We start from the raw sequence: 19,086 nt of genomic DNA, 5'->3' as shown, positions 1-19,086 counted from the left end.
ATTTTACACAAAAAGCCACTACTCATGAAAACAGCACAATCAGGCAAGAGATGGGTCAGGCGTGTCACACATGTCACCGGATACATATGGAGATGCCTTAGCTAGTAAGGTAGAATCGGATTTTGGCCTGGCAACGCCAGACCTGAGCCCAGAAGACATGAATGGCATGGCCAAGCATACATGTACCCATGCGGACTGTAACATAGACAAGCTGCCCTTTTCCGCCCAAACGCAGTGTAAAGCAAGACGCTGTTTATAAACCCAGCTCAAACGAACAAGAAATGTCCACGGCTAAAATGAACACCTCCAACGCCACGCATATCCCATATCCATCGACGGCCACGTCAGGCCGCCGCAAGTGACAGACCTAAAACGCGAAGGGGAAAAAAAATCATACAAAAAATAGAAACCCCCATTGATGCCAGCCACCTATTCCGTTTGGATTGGATAAGGTGTCTTGACAAACAGGGAATACCCAAACATGTACCTAATAGATCAGGCAGTGAAATCCTTATCCAGCCATGACCCAGATGCAACATGTGTAGTCGTAATGCATTCGCGATATTCGTATTTGTACAACCCTTGCTATGGTGCAGGCATGTCAAAAGAATGTGAGCCGCCTTGGATTACTCCTTCTCGTCTTCCTGGTTACCGGCCTCACTCCATTGACTCCAGATCGCCTCGTCATATGGGAGGGCCTCCTGATCGCGCCGTCGTGGCGACGATCTAGGCAGTGCCGCGTCCGTGTCGAGTAAATGGCCCAAATCGAGCATATTCTGGCCATCGTCGTCGAATGAAGTAAAGTGGGTCAAGTCAAGGTCGAAGTTGGCACCCACGTCAAAGTCGTGTGCTTCGGAGAGAAGTTGGTTGATGCTCCTAGTCATGGGCGTCTCGAGGAGGTTGTTATCCTCGTCGTGCTGGAATCGAGGGCTCCTGCGCAGCGTCGGGCTCTCGGTTAATGGGAGACGGAGCGCAGACCGCGGTGTCCTCGTGGGCGTTCGCTGTATGGCTGCCTGGCCTGGCGACTTGGCGGACCGCTTAGACTGAATCGAGCGCGATATACTCCTAGTAATCGGTCGGTGGCTAGGCGTTGGCCGCGTCGGAGTCTTGAACGGACCTTGGTTCGGGTTCTTCGACTTTGGTGGAGGGGTAGAAGGCCGGGCCATCGGACTGCGGAAGAGGGCCTCGAGATCCTCATCGTCAGCGAGGGCAGTTCCATCTGCGTCTTTGGTGCTGATGTCCACGTTCTCCTTCTCCGGCATCGCCTCCTTGAGTCCCCGCTGGTTCTCCGTCGTCTGTACGATATTGATGGCCACGTCGTTCAGCACCTTGGGTACGCCATCCTTGCGGGGCGAAGGAAACAAGAGCCGACGTGTGCTGCCCATATCAGGCATATCGTGGTCGTGGTCCGCGTCCTCCAGGTTGATGGGGCTCTTGGCCGTACCGCTCCCTCTCGAGTGAGTCGAGCCGGGCCCGGAGCGGTGCTCCCGCGAAGGCGGCTGGGAATCAATCTGCAGCAGAACTTTTTCCAGAGCTAGCGACGCCTCTCTAGAACGCGAACCGCTTACTCCGCTCTGTTCCGTCAGTGCGAACGACTGGTTTGCCCATTGGCTTCCCGAGTGGCTTCCGGTTTCGTCGTGGGGGTGCCCATGTTGGCCATCTGCAGGCCCGATAGGGTCCGTCTGAGGAACATTGGCTTCCGATGCGGCAACAGGCCTTTGCGCGTCCGCTGAGCCCGCCTTCTTCGAGCGAGATCGCGATTTTCGTCCCGTACTACTGGTCCCTCTGCGGTGCCGCGATCGTTGAAGACGGTTCTGGTCCTTGTCCCACTGCGTAGCGGGTCGTTGACATTTCCACTTCGCCAGCCAGATACCGCAGGGGTTGCAGAGAATCGTATCGGTCCACTCCGCCTTGTCTTCATTCAGACCAAGGCTCTTCTTGATCATCTGGTACTTGGTGATCTTGTCCTCGTCGTCCCGCTCCAGTACGATGATGGCCGTGATCCTGCCTGGCTTCTCGGAGAACTCGCAGAATTCCGGGCTGCCGACCACGTCTTGTGTCCACACTTTCCTCCACGTCGGCGTCTCAATGGCGCCACAGTTACCGCAATACGGGGGCATCTCGCCATTCCTGATAGCCTCCTCAAGTTTCTGCCGAATCGACGCCTTTTTAACGTAGTTCTTGCTTGCTTTGGGTCCCGGCTGCGGCGACTTGGACGGTTGCGGCGCATCGCTTGGTGGACAGATGGCCTCCGAGAAGGACGTAGCTTCTTGGGACGGCATCGGAGGGAGCGCCAGGGACCCGATCGGATCGCTCGCGGGGATGGGCGGAAGGGTTAGCGGCCGGAATGTGGACGGCGTTGACTGGGACAGCGGCCCGGGCTGTTGGGATGTAGTTGCGGCTGGCAGAGGGGCGGGCGGTAGGGTAAATGACGATTCGGAATCGTTCTCGCGTGTTGCTGTTCCGGAAGGGGTCGACTCCTCTCCGACGACCATGCGTAGACGTCGGAGAATCTCCTGACCCTCCTGATCCTCGACCTTCTCAATTGTTTCAACTGGCACATCCTCCGACTGGGCATTCGAAGCGACGGTGGTCTCGCCATTGACGGGACCAGCGTAGCCACTTCCCTCCCGAAATTCCACTGACCGCTGCTCTTCCGCTGGAGCACCTCTATCCAACATTTGCACGTCCCCCTCTCCCGCCGTAGCTGGCCCCCTTGGCTGCGACGGGGACTCGTTTTTCTCTTGTGCTGGGGGAGGAGGAACTGGTGACGGAAGGGCGGCAGGAGGAGGAGGAGGGCGAGGAGGCAAGGCGGCTCGCATATTATCGCTTTGGGATCGCTCCAATGCAGGAGGAAGTGGACGAAAGTAACCGGGGGCAGAGGTCGGGGCCCGCGGACCTGAACTACCGTACGGAACCATCTCGACATCGCTGGAGAGACCTTGACTTTGTCGGAGCTCGAAGATTTGGATAGGAATGTGAGACGTGTCGCGAGATCGAGACCTTTTCCTCTTGGGAGCAGGTGCAGGTGGGGGTGCGGGTGCGGTTACAGGTGCTGGTGCGGTTACAGGTGCTGGTGCTGGTGCTGGTGCTGGCTGAACTGATCTCAACGGCTCCTCGGTCACATCGTCTATGCCACCGCTCATGAAGCCAGAATCTGGCTGCGACTGCGGCTTCGGCATGGGGGGTAGGATGGGACTAGAAGGGGGAGGACTTGACCGGATGTAGGGCGCTATCCGCGGGACCGGGGGAGACGACCCGATCAGAGCAGCGCTGTCATCCGAGTACATCATGGGCGTCACGGCGTCCGAGTCGGGCGAACGACCATCCTGGCTAGGCGGGGATATGGCGTCGCAATAAGTAGACTGTTCCGCTGGGTTTGCTGTCTGGTTGAGGGTAGACAGTCGACGGATCTCGGTGCGCGCGTCTCTCATCCCAAACGATCCCCTCGCCGGGGCTCCTCTTCCGTCGGGGACAGGCGTGGGGGCTCTAGGAACCTCCTGCAGGTGGTTGCCTTGTGGCGCCTCGCCCATAGGACCAGCAGGCCGGAGGCTACGGAGGGAGCCAGAAGTGCTAGCAGCCACGCGTAGCAAATCGGGACCGCCCCCGAAAGGGGTGTTGATATTCTTGACGACCTTGGAGATCCTTGCCCTCTTCTTCTTGGGGAGCCCCTCCTCTGCATCAGTTCCATCCTCGTAGCCAGACGTACTACCGGGCATGTCGGGGGCGGCATTTTTCCTTGGACGACCCCGTGGCCGGCCGCTGGGCGCCTTCTTGCGTGACTTGTTCGAGGCTCTCGATGAAGGGCGTGAAGGGGGGTTGGCAGCAGAGTCCATTGCAGTTTCGGCCGGACCCACGGGTGTCGGTGCAATCCTGGTGAGGCAGTCAGGGGCACCGGCACTAGCGGCGGTGCTGGTGCTGGCAGGTGGGGCGGGAGGAGGGATTTGAGCCGACGAGCCAGGGTGGCCGAAGGAGTCACGGCGAGGTTGAAGGGGGTGTGGAAACTCGGCGCGGTTTTGTGAAGGAGCAGGTGCGGAAGGGGGAATATGGCTAGTCGGGCCTTGGTGGCCCAGTTGAGGGTTCGACTGCAAGAAGGAATTCCATTCGGCAGTCCCTGTGGGTGTCATGGCCCGCTCGGGGCCTTGGTTGTGTGAGGGAGGAAGGTCGACACTCAGTTGGCTTTCGGAGCGGCCAAACTCGGGGCGGTAGTTCGGGTTGGGAGTTGCATTCGAGTTGTAGGTCGAGTTCGAATTCGACTCGGGTTTCGGGATTCTAAGGGTGGAGAGCAACCTGAACCTGGTCTCGAGGGTTTCCTTGAGACCACCACCCAAGACGGCCAACATGTTCTTGGTGACGCGGCCGACGACGAATTTGGAGTCGGAAGAGTCGGCGTCGAGGACGGAGGAGAGCATACCCTGACCGACGAGTGGGATTTCGGGCTCGGAGAAGTCGTAGGCGTATATGGTGTAGTCGCCTGGGTGGGAGAGAAGCTCGGGGCTGCAGTTCGCGATGCATCGGACACACGCTTTGAGGTCAACGAGGCCAATCTGGTTGGTCTGGTCTATGGAGATGGTCTGGACATTTAAAGGTCGAGGATGGCGGGCTAGATAATTGGCCTGGGTATCGGTATCGATGGTGTAGTTGACTTTGACTGTGGGAGGAAATGGTCAGCCACGGCCCATGGCCCATCATTCTGATGAGATACTGGGGCTTGAAACACGATTGGGGCAGTTGGGGCAAGGGAGAAAGAAGTGAGAAGTGAGGAAGGGGTAGTCGTACGCCCCATAAGCTTCAATTGAGGACCATCTTCGCCTGGTTGTTGTTGTTGCTGTGGCTGTTGCTGTTGCTGCGGCGGCTGTTGCTGTGGCGGCTGTTGCGGTTGAGGTTGAGGATGTGATTGAGACGGCTGCTGGTAGGATGTATGAGGCTGCTCATTTTGTGAATTATGTTGCTGCTGAAACTCCGAGAGTTGCTGATGCCCATTGGCGCCCCAATGGCCCATGGACGGCATGGGCACAGGAGACGCCATGGTGGGCAGAGGCGAAGATGGAGAACGGCAACCTGCAAGCCACGGTCGCCAGCAAAAAGAAAGGCGAGGAAATGAAGTGATGGGCAGTGACGACGATACGTTGCGGTTATGCCGGATGCTTGGTGATGGTGTGGTGTCGGATATCGAGAGAAGAGGTGGTCTAGAGAGTCTAGAGAAAGAGGAGGGACGGAGGGAGGGACGGAGAGCAAGATAGGGTCTATGAAGGAAGAGGGAGAAGATGGATTGCATCCGGCACCATGACAATGAGACGAGGCGTGGTTGGGGAAGAGAAAGAGGAGGGAGATATTCGAGATTGAGAGTCAAGAATCGTTTGTGAGAGAAGAAGAACGCAGGCAAATGACAGGTGCCGAGAAGAGTTTCCAAGATGGATGAGGTGAAGAAAGTACGAAAGGTACGGTGGTACGAGTGGTACGAGGGTAAAAGCGTTTGGAATTCGGGAGGCGGGAAGGAACAAAGCACGAAGTATGCACCAAGGCAGGTACGGCGTACCGCTCCTTCTTTTTCGTGATATGCCGCCTCGGAGTCGCGTCCGAGCGCGTTCACCTGGCGACTGGGTGGGTGGAGCCAAGTGACAGTACAAAAGTTAGGTACCTTATGAGGAATGCAAATGCAAGGGACATGGGCCACCTAACGGCCACTGACACGGGCAAGAAAGACTTTCTCCCAAGAGAGGTACCTTGGAAGAGAACTAGTCAAACCACCGTATTTGTCGTCGGAAGAGGTAGAAACAAAGCCAAAAGGCAAGAAGATATAAAAGATAAAGGGGTCGAGACCAGATTAAAATGGTGTATCTGAATAAGCAAATGGGTGCCGTTGCAGGTCGTTATCCTATCAGCGAGTGACGTAGGAGGGCAACGAAGTCGGAGTACCTTAGGTAGTGTACTAGGTACTTCGCAAAAGCGGTTGAGATGAACTCTAAGAGTGGATCCACTCGACGTCGACGCGTGCCAGGAACACGTAGAACGGAGGTGACGCGGGGAACGAGCCAAACACGACTGATAAGCCACACACCAATGGATGTTGTGGCTTATGTCTGGGTGATATCTCTGGCGTGGCTGGTGTGGTCGATAAAGGTCGGGGCGTTAGCCGGGTAGGTACCGGTAGGTAGGTAGTTCACGGCTGTTGGATTCCCGGAAAATAAAGTGGGTCATGCGCCCCTTCCGGCCTTCTGCAGTTCAGTGGTTTAGAGTTCAGGTTATCGTTCTGTTTGCCTTACAGAAATAGTGGAGACTCGGCATGTTGCCTTTCGGACCTTGGCCTCTTCAACAGCTCCGGAAACTCGACCCAAGTTTTAAAGAGTCGCTGATAGATAGAGATGAACAATCGACAGGCTTTTCCGCTCCAATTTGTTTCCAGTTCAACTTGAGGGATCCATAGGGTCTAAGGGAGCGGGGGGCCTCCCTATTTATACTTTTTCCCTTATTTCCCATGTTTGGCGATCCTTTTGATGATGGATGTTCTGGTGTTATCTCACCCGACGCCTCACACCCAAACCCAACACCGTCCTTTCCACAATTCCCACACCCACTCACACCAAAAAAAAAAAAAAAGGTACAAAAATCATCCAATCGAAATGAGGCCATTTTACCCCAAGTTTCTTGGTCTTTTCGCAATAGTTTTGGCGGTTTAAATGAAGCCTTTGATGACACTAGACTTCCCACCTACATCATTGTGTACTCCCGACTCCGTACACCACCACTTTTATCGCACCCCCAATCTACGTTAAGAGTATAGGTAGCGAGATACTGCCAAGAGCTAGCGAATAAAATAAGAGCACAGATTCTTATACTCGGCTGATTCAATAAACTTCCGGGGCAATGTCAGGATCATAGTGCTTCGGTGGGTGGTGGAAACATCTATCGGTGTACGTGTTGGAAATAATTATAAAGCCGGGTACACTTTTAGACAGGCATCCAGCGTCGTATAAGTATTTATCAAGATACAATGTGTTCTGAAGCTATTTTACTAGATGCTAACAAAAAGCAAATGGCCGAGAAAAATACATGTAGGTATCAAAGCCACGTCGTCTCAACCATGTTTAAAATATAGCTTTGAGGCTGCTGCAAATAACTCTCTTAATTTAATAGACTGCACGTGGGCTGTCTAGATGATACTGGACATGGGGATCCAGTCCATGTATGTAAAGACCATGCGATTTTGTTCCACGGGACATCGGGATACGGTAGCAGATCTCCGCGCCATATCAGCTATGATCTATCCGGAGATCCCGACTCGGTTCCATATTGACGAAGTTATTGAGTCCCCGTATTTGGCGAAAGCCCATCCCTTGAGACTTCTAGAGTCTGTACAGGTAAGAATTTCATCCCTCTTCCCCTTACCTACGAAGGTGAACAGTACCATATTTCCTAACAGATGAGTGCCCCATCCCCCGGATCCCCAGCCAGCCCAACCCAACCCAACGCCACGCCACGCCACCCTACCGGCAGGTTTCCGTCCACTGCAACTCTCGAAGTTCAGCCGTGGCGGGATCCGTAAACCAGGCATGCGTCGTAGCAACCCCCTCAATGCTAACCTCCCAGACACCATCGCGCACCCAGTCAGCCCAGACAGAAAACATCTCGGCAAAGCGCACACCGCGAGGGGCACCCCAGGGCCGTTGTCCCACGAAACGCACCGGGTGAGCAGAGCCCTCGGCAGTAAGCAGCCACGCACTATCGGCATCGCGCAAGCCCATCGTCGGGTCCGTATACAACCCGGCGCGGCGATTGATAGTAAATTTTGCATGCCCGTGGTCTTTATCGAAGGACGGATCGGCAGCACCCTCGGGGACGGCGGCGAGGGTGGCGGGGAGGACGAGAGAGGCGTACTCGTCCGCGGCGGCGGCGTTTGCGTTTTGCGCGCGACGCGGGGCGTCGGGGGTTTCGGCGGCGTAGAGGTCCGCGAAGCTCTGCCGGGTGAAGGTGGTCAGGTGGCCGGGGGCGACGTAGGCGAACGACGGGCGCTTGGCCGTGGTCAGGAAGGCCTTTGCGAAGGGGCTTAGGTCGAACTGCTCGACTAGGCTGGAGGGGAGAGGGTCCTGGATGGGCGGTCTCGGGGCGTCGGGTGGCAGGGGAAGACGGTCCCGGATGGCGGTGAGGAGTTCGTCCCACGCCGACACGGCGTCTTCGAGATCTCGCTCTGTCCAGGGCCGTGTCGAGAGGGTGTCCTCGCTGCTGAAGGGCGAGGGCCCACAGTGGAACTTGCCGCACTCCCACATGTCCAGGGCCTTGGTCAGGGCCAGTTCAAGGGGCACCCAGGACTCGTCGGGCGGGAGGGGGTGAACGTTGACACGGCCCCAATGGACGAGGTTCGTGTCGAGGTTGAGGAAGAGCCCACCGTCCATGATAGGGGTGTTCGTGTTGTCCGGGTACAACAGGATGAGATCGCGGCTGTCCAGGTCCTGGTAGAGGTCATTCCAGAAATAGGCCGGCACGGGCTGCCAGAACTCGGGCGTGAGGCGGACCTCGAGTGGCCGGTAGCTGTCAAGTAGGGAGAGGAAGCGGTAGATGGGCACCTCGTCGGGGGCGTCCATGTCAGCCCACTCGGGCGCGACGTCGAGGAGCCGCGTGATCACGTCCCCCCGCACCACCTCTTCGGCGGCGCCGGGGATGTGCGCGATGGCCTTTGCGAGGAGTTGGTTGTGCAGCTCCGCGCATCGCACCGGGTCGAAGGCGATGTCCATGATAAAGGCAGGTACCGCTTGCGTCCTCCTGTAGGCTGTGAGAGGCGTGGTCTATTAGGTCATGGGTGGCCGGCCACGTTCAGGCGTGGGAGAGACGCAGAAGCAGACGCAGAAGCAGACGTCGACACTGGGGCTTGGGACCTGCGGGAAACCACGTTCCTGTACGAAATAATAATTACGCACTAGGCCGGGGTTCCATGTCTTGGCGTCCTGCTCGCATCCGACCTGGATGCGTCTTTTTCCAGCCCTTGTTGACTCGGTGATGGTTTGTCGATGGAATCCATAGGTCAAGGAACAAACGAGAACTACCTTGGGTACCTAAGGTACCTTAAGGTATTGAGAGGGCAGACTGCAAGAAGCAGTAGCTTACGTTATTTCCACGTGCTGATCGGACAGATCTGTTAATTACATGAACCCTTTTCAAGCACGTTATCCTCCTACGAAAGAAACGTCTATATCAGGTACTTCCTGTCACTGCGAGTCACGTGCTTAAATATTAACCTCACATCACTCCCAAAGGTCTCTCACAGCGCAGACTCACCACATCCTTGGGCTTATTCCAACTGTCTACATCTACATAATGGTCATGATATATCGACCGTATATCGACTGTATATCGACTCTTTTCGAGTCATACCCGAGAATATTCCGGAACTCGTCAAATTCCTTTCTCACGACCTGAATTGCCTCTCCGCGATCAGTCGCAGTCGCCCGAATGGCAGTTTCCGGCTCCGCCTTTGGCTTGTTAGTTCTTGTGTTGCGATACGAGTCACGACAGGTGCATCGATCCTCTCTTCAATTTCAGAGCAGAGGGCCACTTACAGTAGCCCGGACCTGAACCACAGTATCCATAAATACTGCAGCAGTCACCGAAATGGGTGCCTTCGCACACCTTGTCGCCGGGGAACAACGGCCCACAAGAACCGTCCACGGAAGGGCCGCCTTCGTCGGTGTCGCATTGTCCGCTATCTTCAGCAAATGTCAGTGTCTGCTTCTTATCCGCCCTGGCCGTGAGTCAGAATAGGGCGGGAATGAGGATAGATACGTACGGCACGAGCCTGGAGCGCAATACAGCTCGGAATTTCCGCCTACATTTTGTTAGCGAGTGGGAAACATCGGAAATGACAGGTCTGCAGAGTGCTGCGAGTGTTGGGGTCACCTACACCAGCCGTAGATTGAGCAGCAATTCCCCCACCCGCTCTCTCCACCACACACCCAGTCGTTATTGTCGGGGCCACAAGAGCCGTCCTCGCTCACATTATCGGAGGGATCCGTGCATTCTAGAGGTTCGTGCCATCAGTGCCCGTATTATATCAAAAGAGTCGACTGGACAGGAAGCCTAGAGGATTGTCTTACCGCCGCTGTAACAGTTCCCGGCACCACAGAATGCTATCCCGGAACCACCTACAAGGAGTGTTAGCGGAGTTGCGCTGGACTTCTCTTTTCTTTTGGCCCCCTAGGGCACCATCTGAAAAAGGTAACGGGAGAGACCAATTGCAACTCACATTGCCCGGCGTACGAGCAGCAGATGCCGTGCCCGGAGCCTCCGCAGACGGCATGCCCGTTGTCGGGTCCACATTCCCCGTTCGCGCTCACGGGGGGTTCCAGGACGGGCGCCACGCAGTACGAGTAGTCCATCCAAAGGTTAGTGCAGTTAGACCAAATCTGGGGATTCAACACCAAGAACTGGTCGAGCGTGATGCTCCTTTACCACGCCCCGCCCGAAAACCCCTTTGTCAGCGATTTCCGCTAAGAATGAGCGAGAGGTTGGGATGGATCTTGGGGTTTGACTTGTGACGTACTCTCGCAAGACGATGCCATTGCACGTGTCGCCAGCGCGTGCGTCGAAGTATTTGCCGCAGCTTTCCGTCGTTCCGGAGTGCGTGGGAAGAGCAGGGGTCGCCGTGGAGTAAAAAGCCGACGAGGTGGGCGCGTATATCGGCGAAGGGAATTCGTACTCGCCTCCAGGGGGCCTTTTTCTCTGCCATGTCAGCGACTGCCCAACTACCCTGTTCCTGGAACGTATGTTATGAGGGAACGTACCCGGCGCAGATATACTGGTCACCTCGAACGTGGTCACAGGTGCCCACAATACGCTTGTTCCAAGCCGCAAACTCCGCCTCCGTCACGTTTTTCTCCGCCGTCGAGATGAGGGCACGGAGGGACTCGCTATTTGCTGTGTCAGCTCATGCTCTAAGAAGAGATGGTAGAAGGTTTGGTTGTTGTTCTTGCTCACCAGGTCCATAGTTGTTCAAAGCCGATGTATTGGAGCTGGCACGGTGGGGGGGCACAGATCTCCTCGTCCAGACGGCAGCTCCAGTCCTTTGTGAGCACAATCAGGTCACCTGTGGGTACGTTGTATTGCACCGACAGCGCGTCACACCAGAGCTGGGACGGCTCTGGCTCGATCAGCTGTCCCGCGCAGGTCGTCATGACCGGGGGCGCACTGCCTGTCGTCGTCGGGGTGGGGATGGGCATGGTGCGCAGGAAGAGCTCTGGCGAGGAGGTTGTCAAAGGCATGGATGTGGAGCAGAATGTCTCCAGCTCGCCGTGCTGTTCGATGAGGTAGTCGGTGAAGTCGCCAATCTCTAGCACGGGCGAGAGGAGGCGGTGATGGAAGATTTTGAGGAAGCAGTCACTGCAGAGCTGGAAGTTGAGACGTTAGGACTCGGGTTCGCGGGGCAAGGGCCGCGGGCGCTACACGGAGTGGAATGCCCATGCTCTGGTATCTCTGCAACTTACAAGCTCCTCATCATAGAGATTGGTCAGTCTCACGTCGTCCGCCTCGACGGCATATTGATCAAACCCCTCTTCGAAGCAAACGTCGGCATCGAAATCGGGATCCCCTGCAAGGAAGTTGATATGGTTAGCGGGGACTCGGGATCCGTTGATTCAACTTGGAATAAATTTGCTTGCCTGTGATGCAGAGGTCCTCGTCGTAGGTGGGGATCTCGCTGCCTTCCCACTCTAGACTGTCCAGCCAGCACCACTCAGATGCGCTGCCTCTCATGCATCCGAGCTGATACTTGTGCTGGTAGATCAACGGCAGTGACCACGGGCGGATAATGTTGCCCATCTCCCTCATTTCTTGCCCCGCGCATTCGGTCTGGACGTCGGACACCCACTGGTTGATGTCGGTCTCACACGAGGTCGTGCATCCCTCGGTCATGTTGGACAAAAGCCATTGGAAATGTTCAAGCTGGATGATATCCTCCAGAAACGTGTCCTCACAGTCGAGCGTTGTGTTCCTGTCTCGCGGGTTAACACACCTTCACGCAAGCAGGCCTAATATGGTCCGTCCATGGCATGAAGTGATGGAACTTACAGAGCCGCCATACAAGACGTTGAGACACCTCTTTCCTCGGCCCATTCTCCTAAATTTCTTCCGCGGTACAACACAAACGAAGCACTGGATAGACTCCATAGGGCTGAAACCCACAGAAGTTGAGTGGCCTTCATGATGTTCACTCGACGGTTCCTTTGCCTACCAGAGATCAGCTCCAGCCAAGGCAGAACGACCGTAATAAAAAGAAATTGGTTGGAAGTATAAGAATATGGCCCGGTACTCCTAGACTCTAGTGCCGAGAGAAAAGACCAGAGGGACGGCGCAAAAGATGGCGAGAGGCCAGAAGTACAGGAAGACAGAGCATCAGGAGCGAAGGTTTTGGGGGCGGGACTTTTGACCATGCAAACCGCAAGCCGCAAGTTGCAACCCCTCCACCCGAGTCCAGTGGTCCACCCTATGCTTCGAGATATCGTAAAGTAATTACTCACGAGTCACGCACATATGTACGGTATACCTAGGCTGCAATGCTGCATGGGCGGTTAACTTTTTGATCCCAGGGATCCATGGACCATGATCCATCTTGTCATCCTGAGACTTGAGCCCCTGACCCAACCCAAGCTTGTGACAACGGCAATCCTTTACCTCGCGAGCCTTGACAATATTGAACCCTGGAAAGTATTAGGTACAATATTGACCCAGGCATAGTTCCTGATAGGTCCCCTATTTCAACCAGGGCTGCCGCAGTGACGGGTCGGTGTGGGGGCGGGGGCCGCGGCCCGCGGGGCCCCCCGCGTGGGTGCGGGTATAAGTCAGAACCATGATCCCTGTCCGCACACGCGCCGGTGCCCGGGAGGTTTCATCCAATCACTGATAAGTTCATTGCATTACCGATATAGCTTCCAACAGGAAAAAGGAAAAATCGATAGTGCCAGTCTATTACTTCCAGTACCATACCTATGCTGGTTCCTTGCAGTCCCCGCTCCGTCGTTGACAGCCACTGATATTAGAGCTTGACACCGGTTCACGGAAATACCCGGCGGGGGCCCGATGGGTCGGACCGTGTCCCATAGGGTCTGTTCGGTTCCGAACTTCGGGCGGTGGGGTAAGAGTAAGACGGTAAGACGGTAAGATGGACTGTGGACATGCAGCATGCTCAGGCTCTTCTTGCGAGGGTTCAACTGCAGGACTTTCTGCAGCGAAGACGAACAGACCCTTCCAGGTCGAATGGTTTTCTCGGAATGTGGGCTATGATTTTGTGAAAGCCAACGAATGAGGACCCTGGACGTTCAATAGGGGCCTTGCCAGGTAAGTTCATGTCCTCGTGCTCTCAACTGTTGTCCTCGCCAAGGGACGAGCAGGGGCCCAGGCCCCAGGGCGCAGCAGGGGTTTGAAGGCGCCTTCTGCTCTCCATGTGATCACGGTCTATGCATGGACAAAACTTTTGGGAGCGCTTACTGCGGGAAATATTGGGATGCTGCTCTCATCGACTCGAGACTCGACTCACTCGAGCCATCCACACCCACGCAGCTATCCCGAAAGAAAAGCCATACCCACACCGCATCATGATTCTTGCAGGCGTGTGCTCCAGAGTCGGGGAGTGTCCCCTTTCACCTAAGTTCTAACCCCGGATGATTAATTACCTCCCTTCGGTGTTCGGCGGCACATATACGGGATCTCCAAACTTGCACGTTCCCTCATACCCTTCTGGTCCCTCTCTCCTTTGGTGTTCCCAACTGAAGCCTTCCTCGTTGAGCATCGCCATCGCTCCTCTTATCGAGAGGGTATTGTATTGTGATGATGGGGACTCTTTTCTGGCGAGCCCAGCTGCTCGCATTTATTGCCATTTCCCTAGTTCTATTTCTCGCTGATCTCGTCTCTGCCGGGACGTTGCGAGTTCGGCCTCGAGATGACACCGTCTCGTCCCCCGTCTTCAACCAGACAGTCTACAAGCCTCTGGTCCCAAGGTACTCAAATTCGACTCCCAAGTTCAACGAGGATATTCTCCCACCCAGGCCCGATGCCCCTGGCGCACGAACATCGGGCCACAGGTCATCAAACTCCGCCACCTCGTCGGCTTTTCGACTGCTACAGGAGGAGGGGACCTGTGGTCCGGGCATGCCTTGCACGAACGGCGCCTGCTGTTCGGGAGAGACTGGTCTTTGTGGATATGTGAATAGTTTCCGAGCTGTCCTCTTTTCATCTATCCTTTTTCCTGCCTTGTACCCAAGACGAACAGTTACACCCTACTTGAAGTCCCCTGAAACTAACATTGAACCTTCAACAGAGTCCCGACTTTTGCGGTGCGGAGGTTTGTATATCCAACTGCAATGCCAAAGCTCAGTGCGGGCCATACGCTCCAGAGGGGGAGGAAAGGTGCCCCTTGAACGTGTGCTGTGTATGTATCACCCTTTATCATCCCCCTATTTTCTCGCCCCCTGTTTTGTCGGCCCCCTTTTTTGTCCCCCCCCCCTTTTTTTTTTGTGTCTGCCCCCCTATTCCACCCAAGTGCACCAAAAAGGCTCAAGCTGACGTTTACACCTAAAGTCGGTATGGGGATTCTGCGGAACAACAGACGAGTTCTGCTTTGAGAACTGCGACGAGACCGTCTCGGACTGCGGTGCCGCTCCCGAGCCCCAAGGCAAGGCCATGGGCTTCAGGCGTCATATCGGCTACTACGAGTCGTGGGCCACGACACGCCCTTGCGACATCGTCTATCCGGACGACCTCGACCTGCAAGGGCTCACGCATCTCAACTTTGCCTTTGCCTTTTTCCACCCGACCACTTTCCAGATGACGGCCATGGACGCCAACGCGCAGTCGCTGCTGAGGGAGTTCACCAATCTCAAGGTCTACCGCCCGAAAATGCAAACCTGGATTGCCATCGGCGGCTGGTCTTTTAACGACAAGGGGAACAACCCCAAGTAAGTCTTTCTAGAATTCGTGCTGACTATTTGTCCCCCTTGGTGAGTTGGGGAGCGCTCTGCTTGCAATGCTGATAGTGACACACTATAATAGTACCCGGACGGCGTTTAGTGATATGGCCATGACCAGCGAGAATCGTGCCACTTTCATCCGCTCCCTCATCAACTTTATGGATAACTACGGCTTCGACGGCGCCGATATCGACTGGGAGTACCCGGGAGCCGAAGACCGCGGGGGGAGACCCCAAGACAAGGACAACTTTGTCCTCCTTTGCAAGGAGATGAAGGAAGCCTTTGCAGGCCATTACGGCTTGTCGGTGACACTGCCCGCAAGCTTCTGGTATCTGCGGCACTTTGATGTTGCTGGACTAGAGCCTCATGTCGACTGGCTGAACGTTATGACCTACGATATCCACGGTGTATGGGATGCAGGTGAGTGCTCAAGGTCTTCCAGCTCTTCTCCTGACGTTTGTTGTTGTCGAGCATACTACGCCGACTCACAGTGGTCTAAGAGTTGGAGAACTAAGTATGCTGACTTCTACTAGACAACCGTTGGACTGGGCCTTATGCCAGGTAAGACCCCTGCGTCAATATAATGCTTCGTCTTGTCTCGTCTCTGGTCTTTTCTATGCCGTTTTGGCGTCCGCCGTCCACTTCCATGCCCCGGGCCTCGGGGGGACGTTGGACGGATAAGAACTGGCTAACCAACACACAAACAAACAGGCCTCACACCAACCTCACGGAAATTGACCAGGCACTCTCCCTGCTGTGGAGATCCGGCGTCAGTGCTGCCAACGTCGTGCTCGGGCTGGCCTACTACGGCCGTTCCTTTACCCTCGCCGACCCAGCCTGCACCAGCCCCGGCTGCGTCTTCACCGAAGGCGCGAGAGAGGGAGAATGCTCCAAAGCCCCCGGTGTTCTCACCTTGGCCGAGATCGAGCGGATCCGCGACACGGAGGACGTGGACGAGGACTTTGACCACGAAGCTGCGGTCAAGTGGATGACGTGGGACAATGACCAGGTGCGTTGACGGCTGGGCGTTGTTTAGTGATCGTTCTGGGCAGCCTGAGCCGACATGCCGAGAAGGCCACATGCAGTCTTTGATCCTGTTCAGCGGCGCTGACCATTCCTTTTCTTTACCCCTCAGTGGGTTAGTTACGAAGACTACGAGACTTTCCAGCTGAAGATCGACTACGCCTCGAGACTGGGCCTGGGAGGTACCATGATCTGGGCAATCGACCAAGGCGTGTACGGCTCGAGTAACGAGCTGTCCTCCGGAATCAGCCTCATGGCCATGCACGGCATCAGCAGTGACGAGATTGTCGAGTTCGAGCGGCACCACGACGCTGGAGAAAGCTGCTACGTCAGCTTCTGTGGAGAGCCGTGCCAGCCGGGATACTCGGCCGCGGAGAAAATGAAAGGACAGGTCGGGAATCTTGGCCGCGGAAGCGCCTGCAACAGCAACGAGTATCACACACTCTGCTGTGCCACTGGCACATACCTCGGCAGGTGTGGCTGGTACGGATGGAGGGGCCAGGGACTCTCCTGTTACGGAGGTAAGTTGCCAGTTGGTATCACCATGTGATGTGTCCATGTGCAGATTGTGTCATGTATGTCTATCTGAGTCCTGAGTCCTGACGCCCGAGCGTTGTTGTACAGGAGGCTGCCCGAACGGAGATACCCTGGTGACGCAGAACAGCAACTATTTCTGGGAGAGCCCTGACACCGACTGGAAGGAGGAGAAGACTTGCAACGTGAGTCCTAGTCCTCCCAAGCTCAATATGACCCTACCCTGCCCTGCCCTACATATCATGTACGGAACATGAACATTGCAACTAACGCAGCTGTGCTAGGGAGGCTTGATGGCGTATTGTTGCCGCGGCTTCCGCCCTTCAATGACGGCCCATCGAGATGTTGACCTCGTGCATCCACAGCACATCGAGCTCCACGACGACCCAAACGCCCTGGCCAAGCGTGATTATAGATCGTGTGCCAAGGCCGGAGTCGTCGCATACGGTGGTCTAATGCTGGCGAGCGCCACCTTTGGCCCTCTCGGATGGGGCGTTGATGCCATTGTCGGCGGCTCAGTAGCTGTGAGTTGGTCGTCCATGACACATGCAGTCAAGATGATCTCTTGATTCAATGTTCCTTGTTCATCAGCTTGATGTGCTCAACTTCTATTTCACGGGTTCTCCGTCTCTAACCCTGCACTTTTACTATTAGATGTATTGCCTCACCCATATAGGAGAGGCGTCTAGCAAGGGACCAACCGGCTTTTCTGGACCCATAACGCGACATGGATCGAGGGTCGCCGCCGGTCTGGTGATGCCTGGCGGGATTAGGAAGCCGCCGCCCAAGGGGAAACCCAAGCAGAATGCCGCTACCAGAACGCATTACGGACGGTAAGTCTTAAGAAGCTCGGTGCAGTGCAGTGCAGTACACTGCAGTGCCCGAGGACCCCTGGCCCCCCTCTATATCGCGACGAATTGGCTTCAAGAGCTAACCATCCATGATCAAAAGATACGCTATAGCTGTGTATCCGCCGGGGACGTTTACCTGCTTTACTACTTGTGGGTTTCTTTCCTTCTCTTTCAAAGTCTTGAATGTTACCGTTATACCGGCACAAGTCCGCCTGGAAAGGGGGGATTTTTTTCAATTCTCCTCGAGCATCCCGTATTCCCGTTGCTTACTTGGAATGTCTAGATACTTGCGCATATGGACAAGGATTTGACCAGGTACGCACATTGTTTATGGTTCTCAAAAGTTAAGACGCAGCCGAACTGATGCTAACATTTAACCTAGATCTGTGATAATCAGCGCTGGGCCATCGACGGTAAGGGTTTCCGTGCCCACTCCCCTGGGACTTGAATAGGACTGATAGTCTGATGCCTGCCTTTCGCAACAGAAATCCTTGGTGGGAGAACTGTCTTTTACAAGGACGAATGTAAGTTTGCGGTGCCTATTCGGCTCTTCCTTTGCCTGCTGTGCTTCATGATCCATAACCACTGATTGCGTGTAACAGCGGGCATTTCAAGCGGTAGAACAAAACAGAGGTGGTTTGCACCCTCAAGAAGACACAGGGACTGGTACAAATCCTACCAACCGCAGGGTGGACGCTACCGATGCGAGATGTAAGTCGGGCTTGCCCTGCATTGCTGATCAGGGGTCTTTTCAACTTTTGTCTTCTTGCCTGTGGATTTGCTTGCTAACCGTATGCCTTGCATTTCAGTGATGAGTTTCCCATGGCCAACCTCATAGACTCGGCCGCCATGGCCAAACAAGCGCTCCGCGCTATCGACGGCGACGAAAATGGTGACCAGGGTGAGTGCACATAACACATACACATACATGATACACTCCTATCCGAGCTTGAGGACTACCGATGCTGAACCCAAGACGCACTTCCCAGGTCAAGACTTTAACCAATGGCTCCTGGCCACCTGGTATCCATGCTCCACCCTCATGGGTGCTCCTCCTCCCATCACTTGGTGAGTCAATATCTCATATCTCCCTCTCAGTCAACCATGAAAGTGATGGAGCCAGCTGTGGTAAGAGGACACGAACGTGTCACCTGCTAATCATAGTCCTAGGGCCTTCGATTACAATGCCCTCGCTGCAAACGACCCGAGAATGACGGCGGCAGCAAGTGAGGTCATTCGCAAGTACGGTGTAAGTGAAAAGCCATCCTGTCCTTCGCCCCGAATCTACCCGCACAATCAAGTTTTCTTCTTTCTTCTTCTTCTTCCTTTTTTTTTTTTTTTTTCTTTCTTTTTTTTTGCCATGCAAGCTAGATTCCAGCAACGCAACACCGTCGCTAACCGTAGCACTTTGCTCCAGTTTGACTCCTCTTCCGGCAAGGCCCCCTGCTACGCGACCTATACCGCCCCAGGCGGCATCGAGTCGACCGTATCGGACCACGGCTTCCGTGTGCTCGATGACGACCCTCTCTTCGAGGATTATGACTGGCCAGCGCAGACGTGGAGGGAAGATCCCGTGACCCAAGTGAGCCGCCCAACGAACGTTAACAGCGCCAACTGGGTGAAGCGCGCTGCGATGTTCGAGTATTCGGCCACCACCCTCACCGCTGCTACGGTGGCCCCCTCTGCGCCGATCACCACGCCCACTGGCGTCACCACCACTGATTCCA

General features: G+C 55.4%; 6 protein-coding genes across 6 annotated transcripts; 2 read left to right on the top strand and 4 right to left on the bottom strand.

Moving 5' to 3' along the window:
- Positions 1–626: 626 nt before the first annotated feature.
- SODALDRAFT_343997 (hypothetical protein) lies at positions 627–5,456 on the bottom strand (the record flags this gene model as incomplete). Its single annotated transcript, XM_028613145.1, has 3 exons — positions 4,780–5,456; positions 3,367–4,651; positions 627–3,333 (listed from the first exon to the last, which is right to left on the bottom strand). Exons 1-3 carry the CDS (start codon positions 5,276–5,278, stop codon positions 627–629), a joined length of 4,491 nt encoding a protein of 1,496 aa, XP_028466686.1. The 5' UTR covers positions 5,279–5,456.
- A 772-nt stretch (positions 5,457–6,228) lies between these two features.
- Positions 6,229–6,762, bottom strand: SODALDRAFT_147361 (hypothetical protein). Its single transcript, XM_028606825.1, has one exon. It carries the CDS (start codon positions 6,631–6,633, stop codon positions 6,313–6,315), a length of 321 nt encoding a protein of 106 aa, XP_028466685.1. The 5' UTR covers positions 6,634–6,762; the 3' UTR covers positions 6,229–6,312.
- Positions 6,763–7,107: 345 nt separating this feature from the next.
- SODALDRAFT_332316 (hypothetical protein) lies at positions 7,108–9,005 on the bottom strand. The gene has a single exon (XM_028611678.1). It carries the CDS (start codon positions 8,730–8,732, stop codon positions 7,488–7,490), a length of 1,245 nt encoding a protein of 414 aa, XP_028466684.1. The 5' UTR covers positions 8,733–9,005; the 3' UTR covers positions 7,108–7,487.
- Positions 9,006–9,429: 424 nt separating this feature from the next.
- SODALDRAFT_276738 (hypothetical protein) lies at positions 9,430–11,979 on the bottom strand (the record flags this gene model as incomplete). Its single annotated transcript, XM_028608031.1, has 11 exons — positions 9,430–9,467; positions 9,555–9,701; positions 9,782–9,820; positions 9,896–10,012; positions 10,089–10,136; positions 10,238–10,437; positions 10,535–10,705; positions 10,776–10,901; positions 10,969–11,378; positions 11,475–11,578; positions 11,610–11,979. Coding segments are annotated over 11 exons (1,770 nt in total), but the record flags the coding sequence as incomplete, so codon positions are not given.
- Positions 11,980–12,346: 367 nt separating this feature from the next.
- SODALDRAFT_378023 (hypothetical protein) lies at positions 12,347–13,634 on the top strand (the record flags this gene model as incomplete). The annotated part of the gene is made up of 7 exons (XM_028614951.1): positions 12,347–12,393; positions 12,432–12,494; positions 12,576–12,639; positions 12,734–12,814; positions 13,013–13,089; positions 13,167–13,258; positions 13,367–13,634. The coding sequence occupies 7 exons, from the start codon at positions 12,347–12,349 to the stop codon at positions 13,582–13,584; spliced, it is 642 nt and encodes a 213-aa protein (XP_028466682.1). The 3' UTR covers positions 13,585–13,634.
- A 316-nt stretch (positions 13,635–13,950) lies between these two features.
- SODALDRAFT_250592 (glycoside hydrolase) lies at positions 13,951–18,992 on the top strand (the record flags this gene model as incomplete). The annotated part of the gene is made up of 16 exons (XM_028607417.1): positions 13,951–14,187; positions 14,303–14,413; positions 14,563–14,939; positions 15,034–15,371; positions 15,485–15,512; positions 15,663–15,960; positions 16,087–16,495; positions 16,599–16,693; positions 16,793–17,032; positions 17,163–17,341; positions 17,460–17,636; positions 17,981–18,070; positions 18,169–18,260; positions 18,349–18,427; positions 18,530–18,608; positions 18,777–18,992. Coding segments are annotated over 16 exons (3,045 nt in total), but the record flags the coding sequence as incomplete, so codon positions are not given.
- Positions 18,993–19,086: the final 94 nt, after the last annotated feature.

This window comes from Sodiomyces alkalinus, assembly GCF_003711515.1.
Source record: "Sodiomyces alkalinus F11 unplaced genomic scaffold SODALscaffold_4, whole genome shotgun sequence".
Taxonomy (NCBI): Eukaryota; Fungi; Ascomycota; class Sordariomycetes; order Glomerellales; family Plectosphaerellaceae; genus Sodiomyces; species Sodiomyces alkalinus.
Note: the sequence above shows the minus strand (reverse complement) of the source record. Positions and strands in the feature narration are given on the sequence as shown.

Bases quoted from the DNA above. Each gene is read 5' to 3' on its own strand.
- SODALDRAFT_147361 (XM_028606825.1), bottom strand. From the start codon at position 6,633: ATGGCCTCATTTCGATTGGATGATTTTTGTACCTTTTTTTTTTTTTTT.
- SODALDRAFT_332316 (XM_028611678.1), bottom strand. From the start codon at position 8,732: ATGGACATCGCCTTCGACCCGGTGCGATGCGCGGAGCTGCACAACCAA.